General features: G+C 38.6%; 1 protein-coding gene across 2 annotated transcripts in view; it reads right to left on the bottom strand.

The window, feature by feature from the left end:
* Positions 1-5,750: 5,750 nt before the first annotated feature.
* shroom3 (shroom family member 3) overlaps positions 5,751-22,720 on the bottom strand; it is an 85,118-nt gene continuing 68,148 nt past the window's right edge. For both annotated transcript variants that reach the window (XM_084745627.1, XM_084745628.1), the window contains 10 exons: positions 21,845-22,157; positions 17,832-17,908; positions 14,533-14,624; positions 13,475-14,180; positions 13,239-13,395; positions 11,434-11,579; positions 9,935-10,034; positions 9,045-9,210; positions 8,802-8,923; positions 5,751-6,493 (listed from right to left, as the gene is read on the bottom strand). In XM_084745627.1, coding sequence (XP_084601753.1) covers positions 6,089-6,493; positions 8,802-8,923; positions 9,045-9,210; positions 9,935-10,034; positions 11,434-11,579; positions 13,239-13,395; positions 13,475-14,180; positions 14,533-14,624; positions 17,832-17,908; positions 21,845-22,157 — 2,284 coding nt within the window. In that variant the 3' untranslated portion in view covers positions 5,751-6,088. The remainder of the gene's footprint in view (positions 6,494-8,801; positions 8,924-9,044; positions 9,211-9,934; positions 10,035-11,433; positions 11,580-13,238; positions 13,396-13,474; positions 14,181-14,532; positions 14,625-17,831; positions 17,909-21,844; positions 22,158-22,720) is intronic.

Here is a 22,720-nt window from a genome sequence, read left to right as displayed (position 1 = left end):
AACAACATATTTATGATCAAAATAAAAGAAATATTTTTCTTTTGTTTGAAAAGAAGTGAAGCAACTGATGAATATTTATTTAACTAGTCGATAAAAACAGAATAAATAAAATAATTTACATTATTATTATTATTATTATTATTATTATTATTATTATTATTATTATTACACAGCTGATAATAGTTTGGTGCAGAAGAATATTAGAGCCAGGTATAACGAAAAAAAGAAAAAAATGAGAGAAGGACTTTTTTCTTTTATTTTGAAAATAAAGTCAAAATATCAAGAATAAAGCTGAATTTTCAGTATAAGACCTGGTCTTAAGGGGAAAAAAATAAACAGAGAAGGAAGATTTTAAAGTATAAATTTACATGTTAGATTGACTTTATTCTCAAAATGGTATTTATGGACATTTAAAAAAAATTTTCCTCATGCCGGGCCTAGTACATCATCAGACTGTTATTGTATTGTTGTTTTTTTTCCAGTTTGAGAATAAAGTTGAAATGTTGAGAATAACCTTCAAATACTATTTCAAGGAATAAGCCAAACTTGCACTGCAAGTATACATACATACATATATATATATATATATATATATATATATATATATATATATATATATATATATATATATATTATATATATATATATATACATATATATATATGTATATATATATATGTATATATATATATACATACATATGTATATGTATATGTATATGTATATGTATATATATAAACTTCCTCCTCTCGTGATTTTCCTTGTTCCTGGCTCTAATACTCGTCCATACATAGTTTTCTAGTCTGTGGTGGAATTTAAAAAGCACAAATAATTATGGAGTTAAGATGAAACTTAAATGAAAACCCATCAATGACGTGTCTGCAATTTGGGAAAATAATCCTTAGTTCCATTAAAATGCATTTTCATATTGAATTCCATTATCCAACACATAATGCATCCTTTTTGGCACAAAAGAGTATGTGGTCAAAATGGGCTCTGTTATTATTAAATTATTATATATTATACGATTTTATGATTGATGCATTCATATGCAAGATGAATTTTAGTATGGTAGTTGGCTGCAGTAAAGCTAATTGTATTTATTGCAAGGTTTTAACAAAAACTAAACCAGAAAACAACAGAACGAAGACATTTTTATTTTAAAAAAAGAATGAAAACTACTTGAAACAATATTGTTTACCTAAACTATACAGCAAATGTTGTTGATTTTAATCTTTGTCAGTTTCTGTCAAATTTGTCCACACATCATGAGGAGGCATTGGTGCATCTGTTTATTGAGATTGGGATGTCTACAGGACTGTGAGTCAATTGTCTTCACAAAATGTTGTGTTTATATTATAATACCTAATCTGAATTTGTTACATCTCACCCCTGAAAAGAAAACCTCATATTATAATAAAACTAACCTAAAATGAAATATTTTAAACAATAAAAACTAAACTGAAATTAGCAAATCCACTAACTGAAACTAAACAAAAATAAAAAAATATATATATTTTTATGTACTGTATATGTATAAACAAATCATTGTGTTTTCTGTGTTCATTGCAGGCTTTTAAAATCGTCATATGCAACGTAACTAGTAACTACAGGTACTTAACAAATATAGTAGAGTCAAAAGTATAAAAAGTATATTTCCCCTTTAAAGGGCTTGTGTATGTGTGTGTGTGAGAGAGAGACATTTTGACGAAGACACAAAGTCATTTACAAAATACTTTTATTTTGCAAAAACCGGGAGCTGTTATTTAATCATTCTTCTTTCATAAAACAAACATTGAATTTCATTCAACGATGAACCACAAAATGTCTGAGATATTCTGTTGTGCCTCTGCAAATAACATCAAACAAACAGTAATCAACAGTAAAATCTGGGTTATTGATGAGGACATATTAAGGCAGACTGTGTGCTGTTGTGTTTGGAGAATAATGACAAAGTGAGAATATTTAAAAGGTGCTCTAAAAACTACGAGTCAAATGAAACATGTGGTGTCGGTGTAAAGTGAAACAGGTAAAAACATCCACTGAAACCCCCTCTGTGTTTTAGATTCCACACAACGCTGACCCTGTTAATTAAACAATAAATATTATGATGCTCTTTGTGTCGTTTGGAGTCCCCAGATGAATTGAAGGGAAGGGAAGCCAAATGGCGCCTGATACATGGCAAAACTGTTAAGTCATTTTAACAACATGCAGCTCAAAAACAAACCTGATCCTTCACTGACAGACAGACTAATGGCTCTAAAGTGGGAGATATGATCATCACAAAATAATCATACTGTGGTCATCAGAATTGATATTTTATGATTATGACTTAAAGAGGAGGAGAAAAGACAGTGATGCAACATTTTACATTACTACTATTTTATACAGAAGGCCTGAGAGGCAAGTGAGGAAAAAAAATCTGGTGATCCATTATTAAAAGTCTGATTTAATAGCTTTAATCCTGTGTTTATGACTTAAGAACAAGTGAAAAAAATGCTTTTCCACGGTCATTTTCCTAATTTACTTTTTCTGTGGCAGGTGATTGTTTTTGCCAGGATCATAAAAAACATGAATTCTTTTAATCCTGGTAGAACATGAGGCAGTGGTGCACTTCAGCCTCTTGTGGCCAAAATGAGCATTACAACAACAAACACCTGCCAAAACTTTTTTTTCACATATTTTCACAGATGATTTTTATTTTACATTATTTAATTTTTATCAAACCTTAGAAGGATGATCCTGGCACAACCAGGACCAAAAATAGATTACCAGATTTGGTTTTTTTTTCTCACTTGCCTCTCATGGTTTCCATGATGTTATTATTGTTATGATTAATGTCTGTATTCTTGACTGTTGAACATTGCACCTTTTTCCTTTTCTTGTGTACTTCATCTCATCTGATCACAAAATTGGAACATTTCTTATTCCAACATAAATAAATACTTGATAGTTGCGCCGTTGCGATTTTTGTCAACAGTTCACAGAAAAAAAGTTTGATTGCTGCAATGATGAATCCACCAGAAGGTAGTTTAAATACGATTAAAGGGGTAATCAACCAACTTTATGCATAAAAATCAGTTTACTGGTCATGAAAGCTCTGGAGGAGTCTGAGTAAATAACCCTGATGATGTCATAGTGATGTCACCAAGGTTATGTTTGTTGGCATTGAGACTTCAAACATATAACAGAGTTATTTTGTCTTGGAGTGCTCCTTTAAAATGTATTTTTAGCCTTCATTTCCTGTAGGTTTCAAACATGTTTGCTCAGGAATGATGATGAATGATCACATGTCCCTCCTCTCCTGATCCTCTGCTGACATCACTAACTAAAAAAAAAAAACAGAGTGCTAAAACGATCACACTGTCTTTTGTCCTTCATGTACGGTAAGCTTCAGCAGTTGTTTGCGACATGGTCTGATCAGAAAATATTGTGAGACAGCTTGTTACTGACAAGCTGGAACTTAGAAAACTTGATTTACATCCAAAACTGAGCGAGTGGTTTGATGAAACAACTGGTCAGTTTAATTAATTAGTTGATTGACACAACATTTACCAGCAATTTCAATGATTGATTAATTACTTGCAATGAAAAAAAAAAACATTTTCTCTTTTTCATATCATTATAAATTAAATATCTTTTGGTTTGGTAAATTGTGGCATTTGTTGCTGTTCTTCACATTTTGTAGACTAATTTTAAAAAATGACCTCTAAAGTGAAAGTAATTGTTGCAGTTGTGGCAGTAAAACTCCAAACAGCAGGAAGAAAAATACTAGATTTCTGGACCAGATTAAACCAAGCTGATGTCAGCCAACATTTCATCCTGTGAAAATCTTTGGAATCTGAACATTTCCATTTTTTTTTTTTTTTTGACATCATCACATCAACGTTTAAAGAGGCACAAGTAGAGCAATTCAGTGTAAAATGTGCTGCAAACAGTAGTCAAACTGCTAAAAAAAAGTGCTACAAGCCCCAGACACACAGGCAGTAGTGACAGTAGTAGAGTTACAGTATTATGTGACAGTGATCAGAACAAAGCAGTTCCTCTTCAGGTGTCTCTGATGAGCCCAGAGTCTGGATTCTTTTTGTTGCAGTAAAATAAAAAACTGTGTCCCTCTGATTTTGGTGTTCTTGTATTGTTGTAAGTTGACTGTACATGTGCCACAGCTGAGCAGGACCTGTGAAACTCTCTGAAGGCTTTGACAAGATGACTAAATGATATTTTATTCGAACAATAGTGTTTTGTCTTTGGGAGATAACACACCTGCTCACTTTGTCCTGTCATTAGAGATAAGGAGTTCCTGGAGGGACGTCTGAATGTTCCTGAAAGCACCGTCAGGGTTGTTAAAGGGCAATTCCAGTGTGATCGGGACTTTTTGTTGACTTTTTTTTTTAATTAGTTCAGACATCTGTCTAAGCAGGATTATTGTTAGACAGTTAATTAAACCCCTGGGGCTCCTTCAGCCGAGGAGACCTCATGTTGTTGAAGAATGCAGGACTGGAGCTGACACTGAGACAGCCTGTCCTCACTCCCAACATGTCAAATACAGCAGCTTGGCCACAGCCCCTCTGTTTTAAACTATGACTGTAGAGAACCCTCTGGTGTTATTTCTAGAGGCTCATGTCTACTGTTATATTCTGATGTTCCATCAAGGGTGAGTGGGTACATATAAAGAATGACAAAGTCCACATATGGAGGATGTAGGGTGGATTGCTGGACTGAGCAAACACAGGACTCTGATCTAGGAGATCAGGTTCAGTCAGTGTTGACTTCTTTTTATGAGATCATGCAACAAGCTTTCTTGTGAAAATAAGTTACATATAACTTGCCTAACTGTTGCATGTAATATAATGGTTTGGGTTCAAATAACTACGCAACATTATGTAAGTTATGCACATAAATTATGGACCAAGAAAGTTACATATGTCATTTATGTATCATAACATAGATTATCGAAGTAACATTTTTGTTACGTAGGTTATGTACATAACTTAAGTAAAACATTATGTAACATTACAGTCTGGGTTAAAATTGGTGTGCAATGTTACGTTACATAAGTAACTTATTGGCAGAGAAAGTTATGTATGTATTTTATGTAATGTTTATGACATACACAACTTTCTTGTTACATATGTTATATATACATAACTTACTTATAATTTTATGTATGTACCTTAGACCAAGAAAGTTTCCTACATAATTTATGTAATGTTTATGTAACATACATTTCTCATGATATAAGTTGTATACATAACTTATATAATGTTACCTAAATTACAAACACAACGAAGGAGAAAGTTAAATGCATAATTTACACAATGTGACGTAACTTAAATTACACTGCTTATGTGAACTCACATAACTAATGTAGTTCAACTCAAACTGTAATCTTTTCTGAAACTACCCAAGTAATTTTTGTGCCTTTATTTTGAACGTCGACCTGGATGTCGTATATTTGTTATTGCTAACTTGACCACGGCGCCGTCCAAGTGCAAATTTGACACTAGTGGGGTCCTGCAGCATCACAGCTTGAAGCATAGGCCACTGACCAAGCTGCTGATGAGTCAGGAGTGAGAACATGTTGACTGAGGAGGTCCTTGGCAATACTTCTGGAAATGTGGAAACTGTGGCAAATTGAACATAGCTTTAAATCGCTGTGTTCATCTTCACTAAGAATTGTAAAAATACAGGAATTACCCGAAACACTGGAATTGTCCTTTGCAGTATGTGACGATGAACCTCCGACACCTGATGGTCCTTAAAACCAGAGCAGAGGATGATCCGAGATGTTGGCAGCAGTGAGTTTAGTTCACACAGCGCTGGTTGCTGATGTTGAGGTGAGCAGAGGTGTAACGTACAGTCAGTCGTGAACAGAATGAGGCACATTAAAGGCTTTTCTTCTTCTTCATGTGTGAAGTCTGCATAGTTTCAGTGTGAACGGAGCCTGTTTCAGGCCACTCCTCCTTCATGTAAAACTCCTTCAGTTCAGAGCATCACCCGAGCTCTGTTTGAGTTTTTAGGGAGCCAATCGTCTCTTCTTCATTTCCTGTCCTTCACTGCCACTTGTAAAAGTGGCCTGTCCGTGACATCACAGTGATGTCACTGTGGTGGACCTGACTGCGTGGGCGGGGCCTGGAATCACAGAGGGTGGAAGCAGCGGTGGGAACGGAGAAGAACAGGGGGCGGGGCTTGATGATGAGAACGGACTCGCTCTTGACCAACCGTGAGCCTCCACCAGCTCCTGCGGCAGGCTCTCAGCCAGCCGCGTCAGCTGATCCTCCCCCTGCCGTATGAGGTCATCGAGTTGCCGCTGGCGAATCAGAATGGAGGGCTTGGCGCTGACAAAGCGGCGGTAGTCCTGGAGCTGCGGTTCAGTGAGGTAGCTGGACAGGATGCTGTGGACCACGCGCTGCCGCCGGTCCAAGTTCTCCTTCAGCTCCCGAGCATCTTCAGTTTGACCGAGAAGCAGAGAGCGTTTGTGAAGGAGGCAGTCCTGCAGAGGAGGAGACAAAATATTCATCACTTTACACAAATTAGATCAAATTAAACACAGAACCAACAACCAGGAGCCCAGAGTCAACACTGAGTTATTTTTAAGAAGTTACATAATGTTCCATACATTGGGTTAAAATAAGTATGTACCTAATGTTACATATAACATTGATAACATTATGGTTTATGTTACAGTAAGTATAGAAGGTTTTGCAACATTACGTATGTAACTTTCTTGTTATATACATAGTTTTCCCATTAGGCACATGCATAACTTAAAATATTAATTATGTATGTAACTTTGTTGTTATATACTTAGCTTTCCCATTACTTACATAATTTAAAACCTTAATTAAGTACATAACTTACATGCTAAAAAATGTGCATAATTCTTTTAACATTTTGTAAGTTATGCAATGAATGTACATAACATTATGGGCTTTACTAATACTTTATACCATGGGTCTTCAACAGAGGGTCAGGGACCCCTAGGGGGTCCTAAGAGTTACTACAGCAGGTCCTACAAATAAATGTTTGATATATTTTTTTAAAGTTTAAAAAAATAATAATTTTGTTTTCTTGTATTGTTTGTATAATTAAAAAAAACCAAAAAAACTCAACAGCATTTAATTTACACAACTTTGCCAAAACCTGCTAAATCACTGTGCGGCAACTATCCATAATGTTAAACTAGTTAACTACATATTATTTAGACACTCTGCAAATCAGAATGGATCATTTTCTAACCTTATGACTCTGACATACACTCCACCTCAGAAACCACCAGCAAAAATGCAGAGGGTGAAGCTAATGCTGCTAACATTAGCCATAGCAGCTACAAGTTAGCACAAACGAGAGAACTTTCCATAATGAATCTCTGGACTGTGACGCTGGATAAAAAGAGACACGTTTCTTTAGCTCCACCTTGTTGCAATAGTGTAGCACTGCAACCCAGAAGAGACACTCTTTTTAAAAATGTTTTTACATGTGATTACAAATGCTGATTGATGAATATTGCAAATATTACGAAATGACTGAGATAGCAGCAGTGTGTGAACGTTCATATTTGATCAGTGAGTTCACTAAAAAGCTTCAACACTGTGATTCTTTCATCATATCAGTTTGGGAGTGATACACATGAATGAAGACACAGTAAACATTAACAAAGACAGACTCATCTCCAGGGATGATGTCATGTTTTTTTTCTACTAATATGATTGCAGATAAACTATGACCCATGCTAACCACTACATGGGCAATATCAATGTTTTTTTTGTTTTGTTTTGTTTTGGTAAAGCTGCTAGTGTACACCTGCACCTATGGTCATGAAGGGTGGGTCATGACTGAAAGAACAAGATCGCGGATACAAGCCGCCAAAATGGGTTTTCTCAGGAGGGTGGCTGACATCTCCCTTAGGGACAGGGTGAGAAGCTCCGTCATCTGTGAGGAACTCAGAGAAGAGCCGCTGCTCCTTTGCATAGAAAGGAGCCAGTTGAGGTGGTTTGAGCATCTCATAAGGATGCCAACAGCCATGTCAAGCCTGGAGGAGACGACAGGGCAGACCGAGGACTCAGTGGAGGGATTATATCTCTGCCCTGGCCTGGGAATGTCTCAGGATCCACCAGTTAGAGCTGGATAATGTAGCAAGGGAAAAGGATGTCTGGGGTTCCCTGCTGGAACTGTTACCTCTGCAACCTGACTTCAAATAAGCGGTCGAAGATGGATGGATGTTAGTGTACAGTAGCAGTATTATAGGTCGGTTTGTTGGCTTTGTGGTGTATCGGGTTTTCCACAAGGTGGCAGCATAACCTGTGCTATAAATGCTGTGTGACTGCACAGTAAGAAGCATGCACAGGAGTGTGTGAAGTTTCAGGGCTTTCCACCAGAAATGATTTCATTAGCGAGGTTATATGAAGTATTCAGTTTATGACTAGATAAATGAGACTTGGATTATACTGCACAACTTGTATGAGAATTTCATGTATGAGAATTTCTAAGAGTTTTTTTTTGCATCAGCTTCTACAAATCTGGATAGTGTTTTTTTGATTTAATCTATGTTTACATGGAGGCAGTGGGATGTGAAGAAAGAAAATCTTCAGGAATTCAAGGCAACACATGATGAGACATCAACTCAGCTGAGAATTCCCAAGACACAGAACATTTTCATGGGATCAAAAACCCAATTGACCTGCATTTAGTAAAGTCACATGAGATCAGATAATATGAGTCCTGTGCAGACAAGATACAGATGGGTGGGCAAGTAAAGAGGCACACAGACTGTCAGACAGGTAGATGCCGTCCTGTCTCACCCTCTCCTCTGCTCTGTCCTCCTGCGACAGCTCCTCTCTGTCCAGAGCCAGCAGAGATCTGTCGATCCTCGACATGCGGCTGCACAGAGACAGCAGCAGGTTCACGATCCTCTCCAGGTCTCCTGCAAACACAACAACACAAGTCAACATCTCAGTTTCTGACACACCGCAGGTACGTCAGCAAAGCCCACTGGGAGCTGTAGTCCTTTGTAGTTCTTTTACAGTGACAGTCAGATGTCGTACCGATGAACATGCTGTACTTGTCCCTCTCGTTGGTTTTCAAGTGTTCCTGCACCAGGGCTTCGATGTTCACCCCCAGTGCCTGGTGACACCTCTGCTCCTCACACAGCGCTTCCTTCTCCTGCCTCAGAGCAGCCACACTGCACCTAAGAGCCTCACACAACTCCACCTGGTACACACAACCAGAAACACAAGAATACTCAGACAAACGTTTCATGTTACTGCTGTAACGTTTAATTAAAAGTACTGCATCAGAACATGGAGGGTCAGTGAAGACAAGTCACCGCTCTCAAAAACTTCTTTCTATCCTCATCTGTTCTTTTTGCTTGGCTGGTTTGGTTTGGTTGGTTTTGTTCTTCTGCTTGTGTCACATATGGAGCGGGATGAACTGAGATTTTTTATTATTATTTATTATTATTATTTACAAATATTAACTCTCAAGGTAATAATAATAATAAGAAGAAGAAGTAGGGGAAGAAAAAGAGGAAGAAAAAGAATGAGAGGAAAAAGTCAAAGGAGAGGAAAAGTAGACAAAAAAGAAGAAGAAGAAAGGTAGAAGAAGAGAGAAAAATATGAAAAGGAAGAAGAGGAGGACGATGAAAAGGTAGAAGAAGAAGAGGAAGAAGAAGAAAAAGAACAAGGAAGAAAAAGTAAACAAAGAAGAAGAGGAGGAAAACTATGAAAAGGAGGAAGAAAAGCTTAAAATAGTAAAAAGTAGAAGAAGATGAAAACAAAGAAGAGGATGATGAAAAGGAGAAAGAGGACAAGGAAAAGAAGGACGAAGAAGAGGAAGAAAAAGACAAAGGTGAAGAAAAAGAAGAGGAAGAAGAACAGGATGATGAAGAAGCAGTCAAAGAAGAAGAAGAAGAAGACGTTTCAAATCAGTGTTTTACCTTCTTGGTGTTCAGGTCTTTCTCATCCTCATCCAGATCAGTCTCCTTCCTTTGATCCGTCGCTGTGCTCTGATCAGAATCACAGACACCATCTTGGATCCTAGGAAGGAAACAACATTATTTAAAATCAGAAATCCCATTCTTTTATTTTTTTTTTTGAGTGCCATTTCCCCATGATCCGCCATTTTTCTGTTTTATCCATTTGAATGTTACATTGCTGCTGCTGATGTAGAAAAACAGGAAAGAAAGAGACAGCAAACAACAGAAAAGACAAAAAAACAAACAAATAAAAAAAAAGAAATCAAGAAACGGAGCAAAAATGGAAAAAAACATGCAAAATTTAATAAAAGGACCACTACAGAGATAAGGTATGTAATTTATACCTGTTTTTCCTTTGTCATTTTTATTTTATTTTTGTTTACTGTTTTTAATTTTTCAGTTTTTAATATTCAGTCCATGAAAAAAGAAGGTTCTATCATAAGAAGTTCAAGATAGAAGTTTACATTAATGCTGTATTTTACAGGTCAAGTCCATTCTGTTATACCAACTCTGGTCACTAGGTGTCAGTGTTGTTCAGCTGTTTAGACTACAGGAAGCCATCTGTCAAATCTGTCCTCAAACTGAGACTTGAGCCTTTTAGTCTTATAGACACTGATACCTTTATCATACTGATCAGATCAGTAATTATTAATCTGCAGTTTCATGCAGGGAGTTTCATGAAACAATCACTTTGTTTGGACACACTGTTGAGAAACATTGATCAGGTTTGTCTGGTCTCTCCTGTCCTGGCTGACAACTTGCTAGCCTGGTTCCAGAAACCCAGCCAAACTCACATGACACACTGCTTAGTAACAAAAGGCAACATTTTTGCAACATTAGAAGTTGAAGAAAAACTACACTGAACTTGCATATGAATACAACATTACAAAGAGTATAACTGCAGGATATGTTTCACTAAGGTCAAAGGTCAATGAAATGATGCATCTAAATTAAAAGTTGTTTGTGTTCTTTCAGTGAGGACACATTTCTCCCCTGAACACGACGTTCACCAGCAAACCAAAACACATTCAAAATGTCACTGACTTTAAAGGCCACAACATGCAGAGACAGCAGAGGTTTGTGATGTTTCTTGTCTGTGTCAGCTACAGATAGGACAAGGACGGTGTCAGCAAACACAACAAGAATGACAAACGATGGTTTACAGGAAGTCCTTTTCCCCAGTGCTCATCCCGTCCTCCAATTACATGACTTCGTTTTCTGCAATTTTGGTCTTACGGCTAAATAAACACACTCGAGATCAAGCTCTTCATCCTTGTGTTATATAAAGCACTTTAGAGGACATTCACAGTCATCCTCCTCCAGGTTTAAACTACGTTATCAATCTGATGTTCAGTGCATTCCAGTGTTGGCTAAACACAGAAAGTATTTCATTGAAAAGGCGTAGTTAAAATATCACTGAAAATGTGAATATTCAAAGGCAAAACTCATGTTATAATTACCTGTCATCCAATCGGCTACTTCCCCTGCGCTGCCATGGTGATTTACCGACCAATCTGCTGTTTGGAAAGATCTCCTCCATGAGCTCTACTGTGGATTTACCCCTCCACGTGTCCAAGAAGGGCGCCAGAGAGCTGTCCTGCAACACCTGTGTACCATGAAAAAGGAAGAATCAAACTATGTACAACAACAAATGAGGAGTCAGAGCTGGGAACGGGGTACGTTGGAACCTGTTATGAGGATGATAGTCAGAAGTAGGTTACTTTGACAATGGTAGACTAAGCTACCATATTACAATTAAAGATAAAACTTGTAACAACATATAAGGCAGAGTAAGAACTAAATTTGACAAGACAGACTCAGAACAAGTAACGCCAAAGGTAGAGTCGGACCTTGGTACAGTAGAGTCTGAACTAGACAGGACAAGGAGGGAGTCAAAATTAGTTACTATGAAAACAGAGTCAGAGTCAAGTATATGAAGGTCGCATCAGAAGTAGATACAACGCTGTTTAATGCTAACTTTAAGCCATGACTTGAGTGCACTAAGTATGATCTCTCCATCACAGAATCAATGCCGTAAAAATGAATATCGTTCCACAATTTTTAGTTCTATTTCAACACTGACTAAAATGATTTCTAGTTTAATTTGGAACAAGAAAGGAGCTGGGGGATGGGGGAATGAGATCACCTCATATCCAGTTGTACTACTGGGTGTGTAACATTCATGCTGTCTCTTTTTGGATTCTGGCCAATAAACATGTTGAAAATGCACTTGTATTCTGCAATGCCTTTGTCATTACAATGATGTTAAGAGCAATCCTGTTTTAGCTCCTCTGCCCATCTATCATGGATGAATTTTTTGGTATTTGGAAGCAGAATGGCATAGACAGCATAAAGGCCCTTTTCATAAATAAAATATTTCCTACCTTTGAACAATTACAAAATAAATTTAAGACACGAAATTTAATTTTCTTAAATTTAAGAAATTTAAGAAAATTTAAGATACCACAATCATATTTTTTCAAATTCCTCCAGGTCCATAGTTACATTTAAGTTAACAGCTTTCCTGATTTACCCAATGAATCACACTTAGAATCCTTGTTTTCATTTGAGCCTTCAGAAAGGGGCACAATATATTTTATTTATAATTTCTTATCTAATTTACAAAACCCATCATTGGAGACTCTGAGGTCTGCATGGAAGAGGGAGCTGGACGTGGCTGTGATGGAAGAGCAGTGGAGAAAAGCCTTAGAAGGGATGCATATGGCTTAAATCTAGCATCCAGCATGTCCTTATCCAATTCAAGGTGCTGCATCGCCTTCATATCTCTAAGGTAAAACAGACTTGCAGACTCGTACCCGTCTCTTTAGTACAGTCATTCTGGCTGTGTATTAATTGGCACAATTTCTGGAGTTCAGGCTTTAAAACAGTAAGATGTTTTCAAAATATCCCTGTGATAGCTTTTTTTGGCATACCTGGAGAGAACGATAATAATCTCTGTGGAACTAATTTCAAAATAACTAAATTTCAGTTTGTCAGTTTGTGAACACAGATTGATCCTCCTCCATTGGAAGACTCCTCATCCACCACCCCAACTCCCACCTTCATCCTGAAATTAGACCCTTTTATTTATTATCTTGTATGTACTTTTGTTCATGTAGCCCCTCAAAATTTAAGTCAGAGTAAAGTCTGAACTAGGCGTGACAAAGTTAAGAGTTGGAAGTAGGTGCAATAATAAAGGCAAACTCAGAAATAGGTTGAGCAACATTTATTAAAGGTGACGTCTGACTCCAGAACAGGTACTCACCAGTTGCCTGGCCAGTGTCTCCACTCGCAGCTCCTCCGATGTCTTTTCCCTCTTGGGCAGCGGCTGGTACTCAAGACCCAGGCTGTCGTCGGTTGTGCTGGATGTGGTGATGGAGGTGATGGTGGAGGGTGGTGGTGGATGTTGGATGGACGATTTCCTGGTAGGAATGATGGAGTTGTTTTAGGTCCAGAATGATAATATTGTATTTCAACTGGGCAATATTTTGTACAACCAACCTTTCTGCTGTCTGAGGTCCGGCTTCCTGTTCCAACTCCATGGGGGGAGGAGGAGGAGGGAAGTCTTCCACGATGCTTGTCTCTTTGATTGGCAGAGGAGGTGATGGAGGGGCGGGATTCTGGAGGAAGACCTCATCAAACTCCTCCTGCACTTGGCCTGTTTGTAGTGGTAACTGCTGCTCGAAGGAGCCAAAGAGGCTGGATTCTGAGATTCGCAGTGAGGACAGGTGCTGATGATTGGACGGATGTGGGAATGGGGGAGGAGACGATGCGGTGCTCCCGCTGTCCTTCCTGTTTGGTGGGGCTGCCTCCTCTAAATTGGGCAGGTGTGTTGGTGAAACTCTTTTGAAGTTGTCTGCCGAATATCCTCCTCTCATCTCCAAACTGGAGGCTCTTTCTTGATACATGTCCTTTGCAGTGTCTTCTGACACGCTGGCATCAGTCAAACTGTGTCTCGTCTGTCTGTCCGCCATCGGGGTTTCATTGTCGCCAGCAGTGCTGGTTTGCGGGATTCCTGGGAAGGTGATGGCATCCAAGTTGACCTGCGTCAGTGTCTCGCTGGTATGCCCGTCCTGAGTCCCAGACGGGGAGAAGGGGCAGGGCAGGCCAACAGAGGCCGCCAAGGTGGAGGTGCTGTTGGCTCGCTGCCGCTCACTGTTCCTCTGACGCTCCCTACGAGCGACAGGAGTGTGGGAGGAGCTCGGGGCTGTGTCAGGACAGAAGGAAGGGTCAGACAGAGAATTCAAAGGCTGAGTCACACTGCTAGGAGAAAATATTGTCATGTGCCAATGACTGAAGAATCAAAGAAGGATTCAACGGGTTCATTACATCATTTATCTCATTTACTTATTTTTAATTTTCATCCTTGACCTTCTCCTCCTTCCATTTGCTGTTGACAGTAAATCAAATGAAAAAGCCAGATAAGGAAAACTTCTTCGCTGGTTGAAGTGTTAAGTAGTCTGCACATGCTTTCTTTCAAGGAGCTGAGAGGAGGCCACAAGTTTGGTAAATATGTGGTGTGGTGAACATATCGTTTTTTTAAATTTTATTTCGCTCACCTGGCGAAGGTCCTGCAGACTGGACGGTGTTCACGCTGTTCTGGGAGTGTTGTGGAGAGATGAGGCCCCCTGATGCCTGGATATCTGTTGGTCTGAGAGACAGACAGACAGATAAAGTACAAATTAAAGAAGGGGAGGAGAGAGTATGAGCCCTTTAGATGTTAATGACCTGATGACCTTTCCTCTAGCCACCATCAGTACAAGGAAAATAAGGAGTAAATTAGATACTACATTATATAAAAACATGAATGGACACGAAATAGGCATATTCTCGCAAAATGACAATATTGGACTTGAGTGAAAAATTTGTATTGCAGGACATTGGCTGAGTGTTGGGGGGGGGGGGGGGGGGCAGAGCAGAGGGACGGAGCCAATGGACAGCTGCCGAGCTTCAAGGAGCAGACTGGAGCTTCTGGAGGAATAACTCCAGGAACTCAACCTGTCTGCAGCAGCGAGGTACAGAGGAGTCATGGACTCGTTTACTTGGGGGGAGGAGCATTCAGAGTTTATTTTTCAAACTTTTGGGATTAAAAAGTGGCTTCATCTTCACTCTTGCTTCTCAAGCTGTCTGCAGCAGTGAGATACAGGGGAGTGGTGGAGGAGCATTCAGGGTCTGACATTTAAACTTCTGCGATTAAAAAAATTGATTCATCTTCACTCTTGCTTCTCAACCTGTCTGCAGCGTGAGTAATGCTGAAGAATAGTAGCTAGATCATCAGTATACTGTCTGTTATGTTCAACTATTTTACATCGTAGCTGTCATGAACACTGCGGCCTCTAGGACAGCAGCTGGACTTTAGACTGCCTGAATGGAATCTAAAAACTGATGGATGATTTAGCTACAGAAATATGAAGTACATGTTATTTCTAGTTAGCAGGTTAAAAACACTGTGTTCTGGCATTCCAATATGTTCTGCATTAGAGCTGTCATTAACTTGTCCAGTTTCCTCACAGCGATCGTTAAAATGTCTGATCTTATGAGCTGATTTTTAAAGGTCAGTGCTCAGTAACCAGCAGTGATGCATTCATGTTCCTTTACAAAGACAGATCTGTGTGAAGCTCACACACACACACACAGAATTCCTAGAGTGACCTCTGACCTTCTCATTTTGAGAGCAAACATATTTAAGAGTTTTAAAGTTAATAAATCCCTGAGGACTGAAGTTGGTATTTTGTTTATTTTTCTGTCTCTGTGCCAGGGAGTTTTCTCTGCTTCCTTAAATTCCTCAGTTCATCCGTCCTTTAACTCCTCTCCTTCACTCCTCGTCCCATTTAACCTCCTCTGAACTCTTTCACTCCTCTTAACTCCTCTTCTTCTTTCCTGTCAGCTGAACCCTTGACTCCTTAGTCTTGTTTCTTAGCTTGCTCCCTCCTCCTCCTCACCTCTCGATCACCTCTCACCCATCTTTAACTGCCAGGTCTCATCTCCCCCTCCTCTCCTCCTTTCATACCAAGGAATACTCCCTCCTTCCTCCCCAAGAGCTTTCAGAAAGTCTGTTGTAAAGCTGCCTGGAATTTAATTTCAGACTATTTGAAGAATGAAAATAGAAGTCAGTCTAAACTTTTTATAAATGCTATGAAACTGAAAATGAGTTGAACTTAGCAAAACTGAACACTGTGAAACAAGATGAAAGAGAGAAAATCAAGATGATTTTATTTCTTTCTCTTCATTTCTTTCTCCTCTCTCTTTCCTCCTCCCTTCCTCTTTCCACCTCTCCCTCTGTACTCCCTCTTCTTCTGTTCTTCCTCCTCCTCTCATCTCTGTTTACCTCCTTACCTTTTCTGGTAACACTTTCTATAAATGTTGTGTCTATAATGTATTATAAGCACATTCATAAAACATTAAGTTTCTGAAATAAAATCTCTTATAAACATCATAAAATGTTTTATAAACATCAAAAATACACTATAACATGACTGAGCATAGCATAGCATGAGCTTTAAGAATGTCATGTCTATGATGCATTATGAGCACATTCATAAAACATTATAATGGATTTATAAAACATTCAAAAACGTTTATAAATGCTTCTATTCATGCACGACAACTAATAACAAGGTTTGTAAAGTATGTAAAGTTGTGGACATAACGTATCATAAGTTTAGCATTCATAATGCTTTATAACTCCATGCCAAAGTGACAACAGTGTTTGAAAGAAGAGTCTGAGTCCTGGGTTACTCAGCAAAGTCAGCAAATGTCTTATAATACGCTATACGCTTCAAGTAAAGGCACAGCACTGTGGCAACACTTTTTATGTAGGTCATGTCTATAATGGTTTATAAGCACATTCATAAAATATTGCAAACAGACAAAATCTATAGTGGTGTTAATGGGGGCATTTATGATGTCTTGAATGTGCTTATAATGCATTATAGACGTGACCTTCCTAGAGAGTGTTATACATTTTCTCTGCTTTTCCTCAGTTTCACCTTCTTGCCCTTTTCTTTCCTTTGCTCCTCCAGTTCTCACTTTCACCTCCTTTATTCCACCTTATCCATCTTCTCCTCTCCTCTTCATCCCTCCTTCTTACAGCTCATCTCTACTTTTACCTCACCCTTATTCTTCCCTCTTTTCTCCCCTAAACACCATACTTCTTCTGTTCTTCTTTTTTCCTCCTTTGGTTCCTTCCCTACCTTCTTTTCACCTTCTCCATCCTGTCTCTTATTCCCCTCTTCCCTCTTGTACTCCCTCTTTTAACCTCCCCCCTCATTCCCCCTCACTCTTCCCATTCCTCCTCTACTTGTTTCCTTACCTGTTTTCCTCATCTCCTCTCCTTACACTCCTCATTTTCTCTTTTCTCTCCTTCATCTTTTTACCTTTTTCCCTCCTTCACTTTCCTTTATCCATCCTTTTCTCACCTCCTATGTTTTTCTCTTCCTTTCCCATCACTCCTTGTCCTCATTCCTTACTTCCTGCTCTCCTCTCTCTCCATCTCTCTCTGTGGTGCCAGCAGCAGGGCACATGGACTCATAAGGCCACAGTTAGTTTTAAAATAGCAAAGAGCCTAAAGCACACACACACACACAAACACACACACAAACACTCTGGCTGACTGTTAACAGCCTATTATGGAAGAGAGCTAAAATATCGGTGCAGAAATGATCTCAATTCCCATGATCCCTCAGCTGTCCAAACAGCGGTTTGACATTCTTAAACTACTTCAAAAGAGCTGTGTTTCATTTTGTGAACAAACGCATCATCACACAGAAAACATCTGAAATTTGTGACTTTTTTAGGCCACCATAATTGTGTCGTGAAAATCTGATACTGTGACGGCCTGAATGCAGATGCAACATACCTGTCCTCAGCCAGAGAGCGGCGTCCAGGTTCAGACATGAAGACACCGAACATCTTGACATCACCTGGAGGGAAGTCCTGAAACACACACAGACAACACTTAGCCATTTATGCAGTTAAGATAATAAGATAATTCCATTACTTTTGTTTATCCTCTCCATATGGAGTCATAAGGCATTCATATGTATTCATATTTCATTTTTTTACAGCTTCGGTCTGACCTAAATCTGTCCAGCATATAGATAAATTACACTATAAAATTTTTGTCTACTACCCCACAACACAACTATGACTAAGTGTGATGAATGTGAATATGACTTTTTATTATCCTTAATTAAGTATGTCAGGGGCCCCTTGGCCTAAGACATCTGAACAAAAATGGGTTCTATATGTACCCAAGAGTCTCCCCTTTACAACATGCCCACTTTATGCCAATCCCATGCAGGTTTAGATGCAGCATAATGTGTTATTTTCATCTTTTCTATTTGAATATTTCTGCATACTGTGGTTCTTAAACAGTATTTGGAATATCACAAACCATCTGACTGTAAAGGCGAGACTGTGGTTTCAATGAGCCCAGTTATAGTCATGTGTTATGACACACAAAACTGTTTGGAAAAGGGCACGCACTTTCAAAAACCACTTGGCAGGTGATTATATGAACCATTTGTCTGTCACGTCTAACAAGTCGTTTCCATGGATGTTTCTCGCTGTCGTCACACCTACAACCTTGCCTGTATCTGTCAGTAGTCCTTGATTGGCTGCACCACTTTCGGTGCATACACAAAGAGACAACTTGAAGTCTGGCAAGATGGATTCACACGTGATCTCTGCCTTGCAAGGTAAGGCCATAGTAATGAATGTGAGACCAGTTTTTGAAACTTGACCTCACCGTATAAAATGACCTATAGTGACCCCTATATGCCTCATGAAACTTCACAACCTGGGCCATTCCTAGATTTATTGACAATGAGGGGGTTTCTGCACAATTCAAAGTTCAAGTTTTTGATGCCAAATCACAACATGAATTTTACTGTGGTGTTACTCAAGGTCTTGGTTTCTTAATGTGGTATTTTGATCATTCTTACCAATTCCTGAGTTGACAAAAATGACAAAATTTTGCACCAAATCTGTATAATAAATGGTATTTACCCAAAAACTGCTGCTTCTTACTTACATAATATTGTGTTGAGCCCTTATACATTTACACAATGTTTATTACAGATCTATGACTAGAAAATTATTTTATTTTATTTTATTTTAGTTTTACTTTATTCCAAATTTACCTTTGCACTAAACAAAATCCCCAGGAACAAGTTTATCTTATTCTACCACAATTCCTCATAAATGCTACTGTTACAGTCCTCACAGCACAACAACTGGTTACAGAGACATTTTGTTTTATCCAGCGCTCACAGAGCTGTAACTGTCAAATCAGATTTTGAAATTTACAGCAGTAAAATTTTTCTGTTCCTACAAATCACTGTGAGTGTGTGCTTTAGGGTTTTCCTCGGCTGTAAAGCCCTTTTTGGGGGGCTTTTGGACTATATTCAGAAGGTGAACCTTCTGGCCATAAACACAGAGTATTCCCGTTTCTGTGTTTCTGACCTATTTCAAAAAATAAACCCAGACTGTGGCATCAGAAGTCACATGTTTGACCACAGCCCTTCTCAGGCAATAAAAACACACTTCTCTGCTGACCTCTTTGTTAGAGTCCGCGATTAAACAGTTTTTAGATTTACATTAAGATGAAACTTGCACTGTTCCACTCCATCACACACTACAGACAGTGTTACATCAATCAAGTGCAATAAAAGGGTCAAAAATTGTCTTTTGTGGTGCGTTCAAGGACATTTCAAATGCTTTGTCATCTGCTCAGATTAAAAAAAATTAAAGTGTAACAACAGGACCATCGACAGCCTGCAGTGAAAACTATTGTTTAAAGTAAGAGGACAGTGTGTCTGTCTGTCTGTCTGAACTGTAATGATGTTTATGTGACACTGATCACTGAAGGAGATAAAAGAAAAATTCATCCTTTACTACATTCCTTTAAGGGCTCTGTAGATGTGCGTATGATACATGTATACGTGTGTGTGCGTTATCTTTGCCATCGTCCACATCGGACAGCGCCCAGCCACCGTCGCCGGCTCTCTGGCACCTCACAGGAAACTCTGAGGATTCTGGGTATTTCCTGTGTGACTCAGGGCCAAATGACCATTAATGGCTGAATGTCACAAATAAATGGTAATGCCAAGAAGACCATGAACACAGGATTTTCTAGCAAGTTTTTTGACATATTTCATTTTAGACCAAAGTAGACAAGAAAAGTAAAGTATAAAATTTTAAGATGAATGGTGAGATGTCATTTTTAAGTTGAGTGAAGAGTTAAGTTTAAGTTTTTTATTATTTTTTGTTGTGTATCGTTTTAAAAATCCACTAGAGCTACTTTATTCCTGTTCATTCATCATGATAGTTCTTTAAATCCTTGACTTTGTTTATTGGGTACAACTGGACAAGACATCTGGAATTCACATGATAATACACTATACAATATATAAAATTATAGCGATATTTGTAGCAAAGAAATGCATCATCATTCACTACAAGCAAAGTGTCAATATTAGAATGAGCTCTGGCCTCTCACAAGCTTGAAGCATGCGGGTGCTTTTAGTATTGAGCATGTGATTTACATACTCAGCTCTGATTGGGCAGTTACTTTCCTACACTGCTACTATACTGACCATCAACAAAGATGTGTAACATTTACAATAAAGTTACATTAATTAACACTAGTTATGCAATAATAAGCATTAACTAACAGTTAATTAACAGTTAACTAATATGATTTACTAATGATATTCATGTTAACCAGGGAATTAATTTATGCATTATTTAATGGCTTATATAGATGTTATTAATATGAGTTAATACACTAAAAAGCATTAAAAGTTAATTACAGCTGTGGTGCAATAGTAAGTATTGAATAAGTGATAACAAATGTCTCTTGGTAACATTATTAAAAGTTTACAAGTTATTTAAGGTACTACTTAATATTACTATATGACTGCTTCAGATATTAATTCAAATTTATATTGTGAAGCTAAGCCATTTCAGAAAGAGAAAACTATCTTTATAAATGTTTATTTAAAGATGCCATAAGTGATTCTGGGGAAATGTAGTTGATCGTTCAGTTTCATTCTGAGGTTGTCAAATACTGACGCCTTGGGTCGTCAGTAAGACTCAACAGTCTGCTATCTTTCTCCAGAATCTCTTAGTGCAAGGGTAATGATTGTCCACTTGCTTGTCCATTCTCCAACTTTTGACTTATTTTTGGCAAAGGCTGAGACCAGTGGATACACTCCAAGGTCTTTGAGTAGAGGTTTGCTTGTTACTTGTTGATTCTTATAAAGTTAACTGAAAATTTAAATGAATAAATAAATAAACCAAACTTTTATGAGGTAAATAAAATAAAAACAAATGAAACTAGTAAAACTTCTCTCAAAGCAGCTGTTCTCATAAACTGTTATGGCTATAACTTCAGACATGACGTAACTGAGAAACTAAGTACAGGATTGTGATGTTACTTCAGAAATATCTGCTGCCGTCCCCTCGAGATGCAGTTCTCGCTCACTGGAGAAGCATCAGTCTAGGAATATGTTCCTCTTTGCCCACGTGTGGCACAATAGCCTTCAGTGTTGATGGGATATTACTGTGACGTGTGACCAGTCAGATGTGCTGTGGCTGGGACACACTGTAGTGAAGTGGTGACTACAGAGGTAGGTGCCTGCATCAGATCCAAAACTGCACATATTTTAATTTATTAATGTGTAATCAGATTAACATAATCATTTGACCCCTAACCTTGATTTCAGCAAAACTGTTTACTTGCTGACTCCCAGACTATTGCATGCTTCCTCCAGTTTCAGTAACTGCACATTTTTTTATACTGCACAGTGATTTATAATTGTCAGAGGCAGGACTAAAATGCGAGCTCCTGGTGAAGTCCAATGTTACCTGGTTTAGTTTCTCTCCTGTGGGGGAGGAACGAGAGCGGGAGTGTTGAGGAGTCATTTGTCTCTCCTCGGATCTCTCCAGGAGATCTTCAGCGGATGCTGACTTCCCGGAGCGCCGAGCCGACCCGGCCCTCTGCAGAGCGCTGTTGAGCTGCTTGGACAGTCCCAGGTTGGGTTGAGGTTCCGCTACCAGCTGCTGGTGGCTCCGGCCCAGGTCTCTGCTGGAAGACTGACTATGTCTGGTGAGCCCTGCTTCAGGAGGGAGATACTGGGATATCTGGGCCTGGAGCTCAGGAGGGGAGCCAGAAGGAGCACTGGGAGTAAAACCCAGGAATATGAGTTATGAAATAGTAAAAGTAATGTAATAATTACACTTAATGTTAAAAATGTAAGTTATTACAATTAGGGGTGCAATGGATCAAAAAGCTCACGGTTCGGATCGTATCACGGTTTTGAGTCACGGATCGGATCATTTTTTCAGATCAGTAAAAAAGAAAAAAGTGGTGGGATTAGGGTTAAATTATATTTAAATTATATTTGATCTTTGTCTGTCTGTAATTATCACCATAGTTATGTAATGTAATAATAATAATAACAGTAATGATAATGGTAATAATATTAAAAACCTCAAATTTATACAGTGCTGTACTATGTATATACTATACATATATTAGATCATTATACACTGTATAGTATAATACACAACTACGCTCTGTAGTCTGGCTCAATGTCCCGCCTACAGCAGCACATCTGATTGGTTAGAAGTCATGATCAATCAGCAGACACACTGTGTCACAGACGGGGTGAGACAGAGCTGCACCGGTGAGCAGAGAGGAGCTGTGTAGAAGTTAAGACAGCTGATATCACCAAAGTTTCA

The sequence above is a fragment of the Lutjanus erythropterus genome, chromosome 20, assembly GCF_056507025.1.
Source record: "Lutjanus erythropterus isolate fLutEry1 chromosome 20, fLutEry1.hap2, whole genome shotgun sequence".
NCBI lineage: Eukaryota > Metazoa > Chordata > Actinopteri > Lutjaniformes > Lutjanidae > Lutjanus > Lutjanus erythropterus.
The sequence above is the reverse complement of the archived record's forward strand: the minus strand, read 5'-3'. Positions and strand labels throughout refer to the sequence as shown.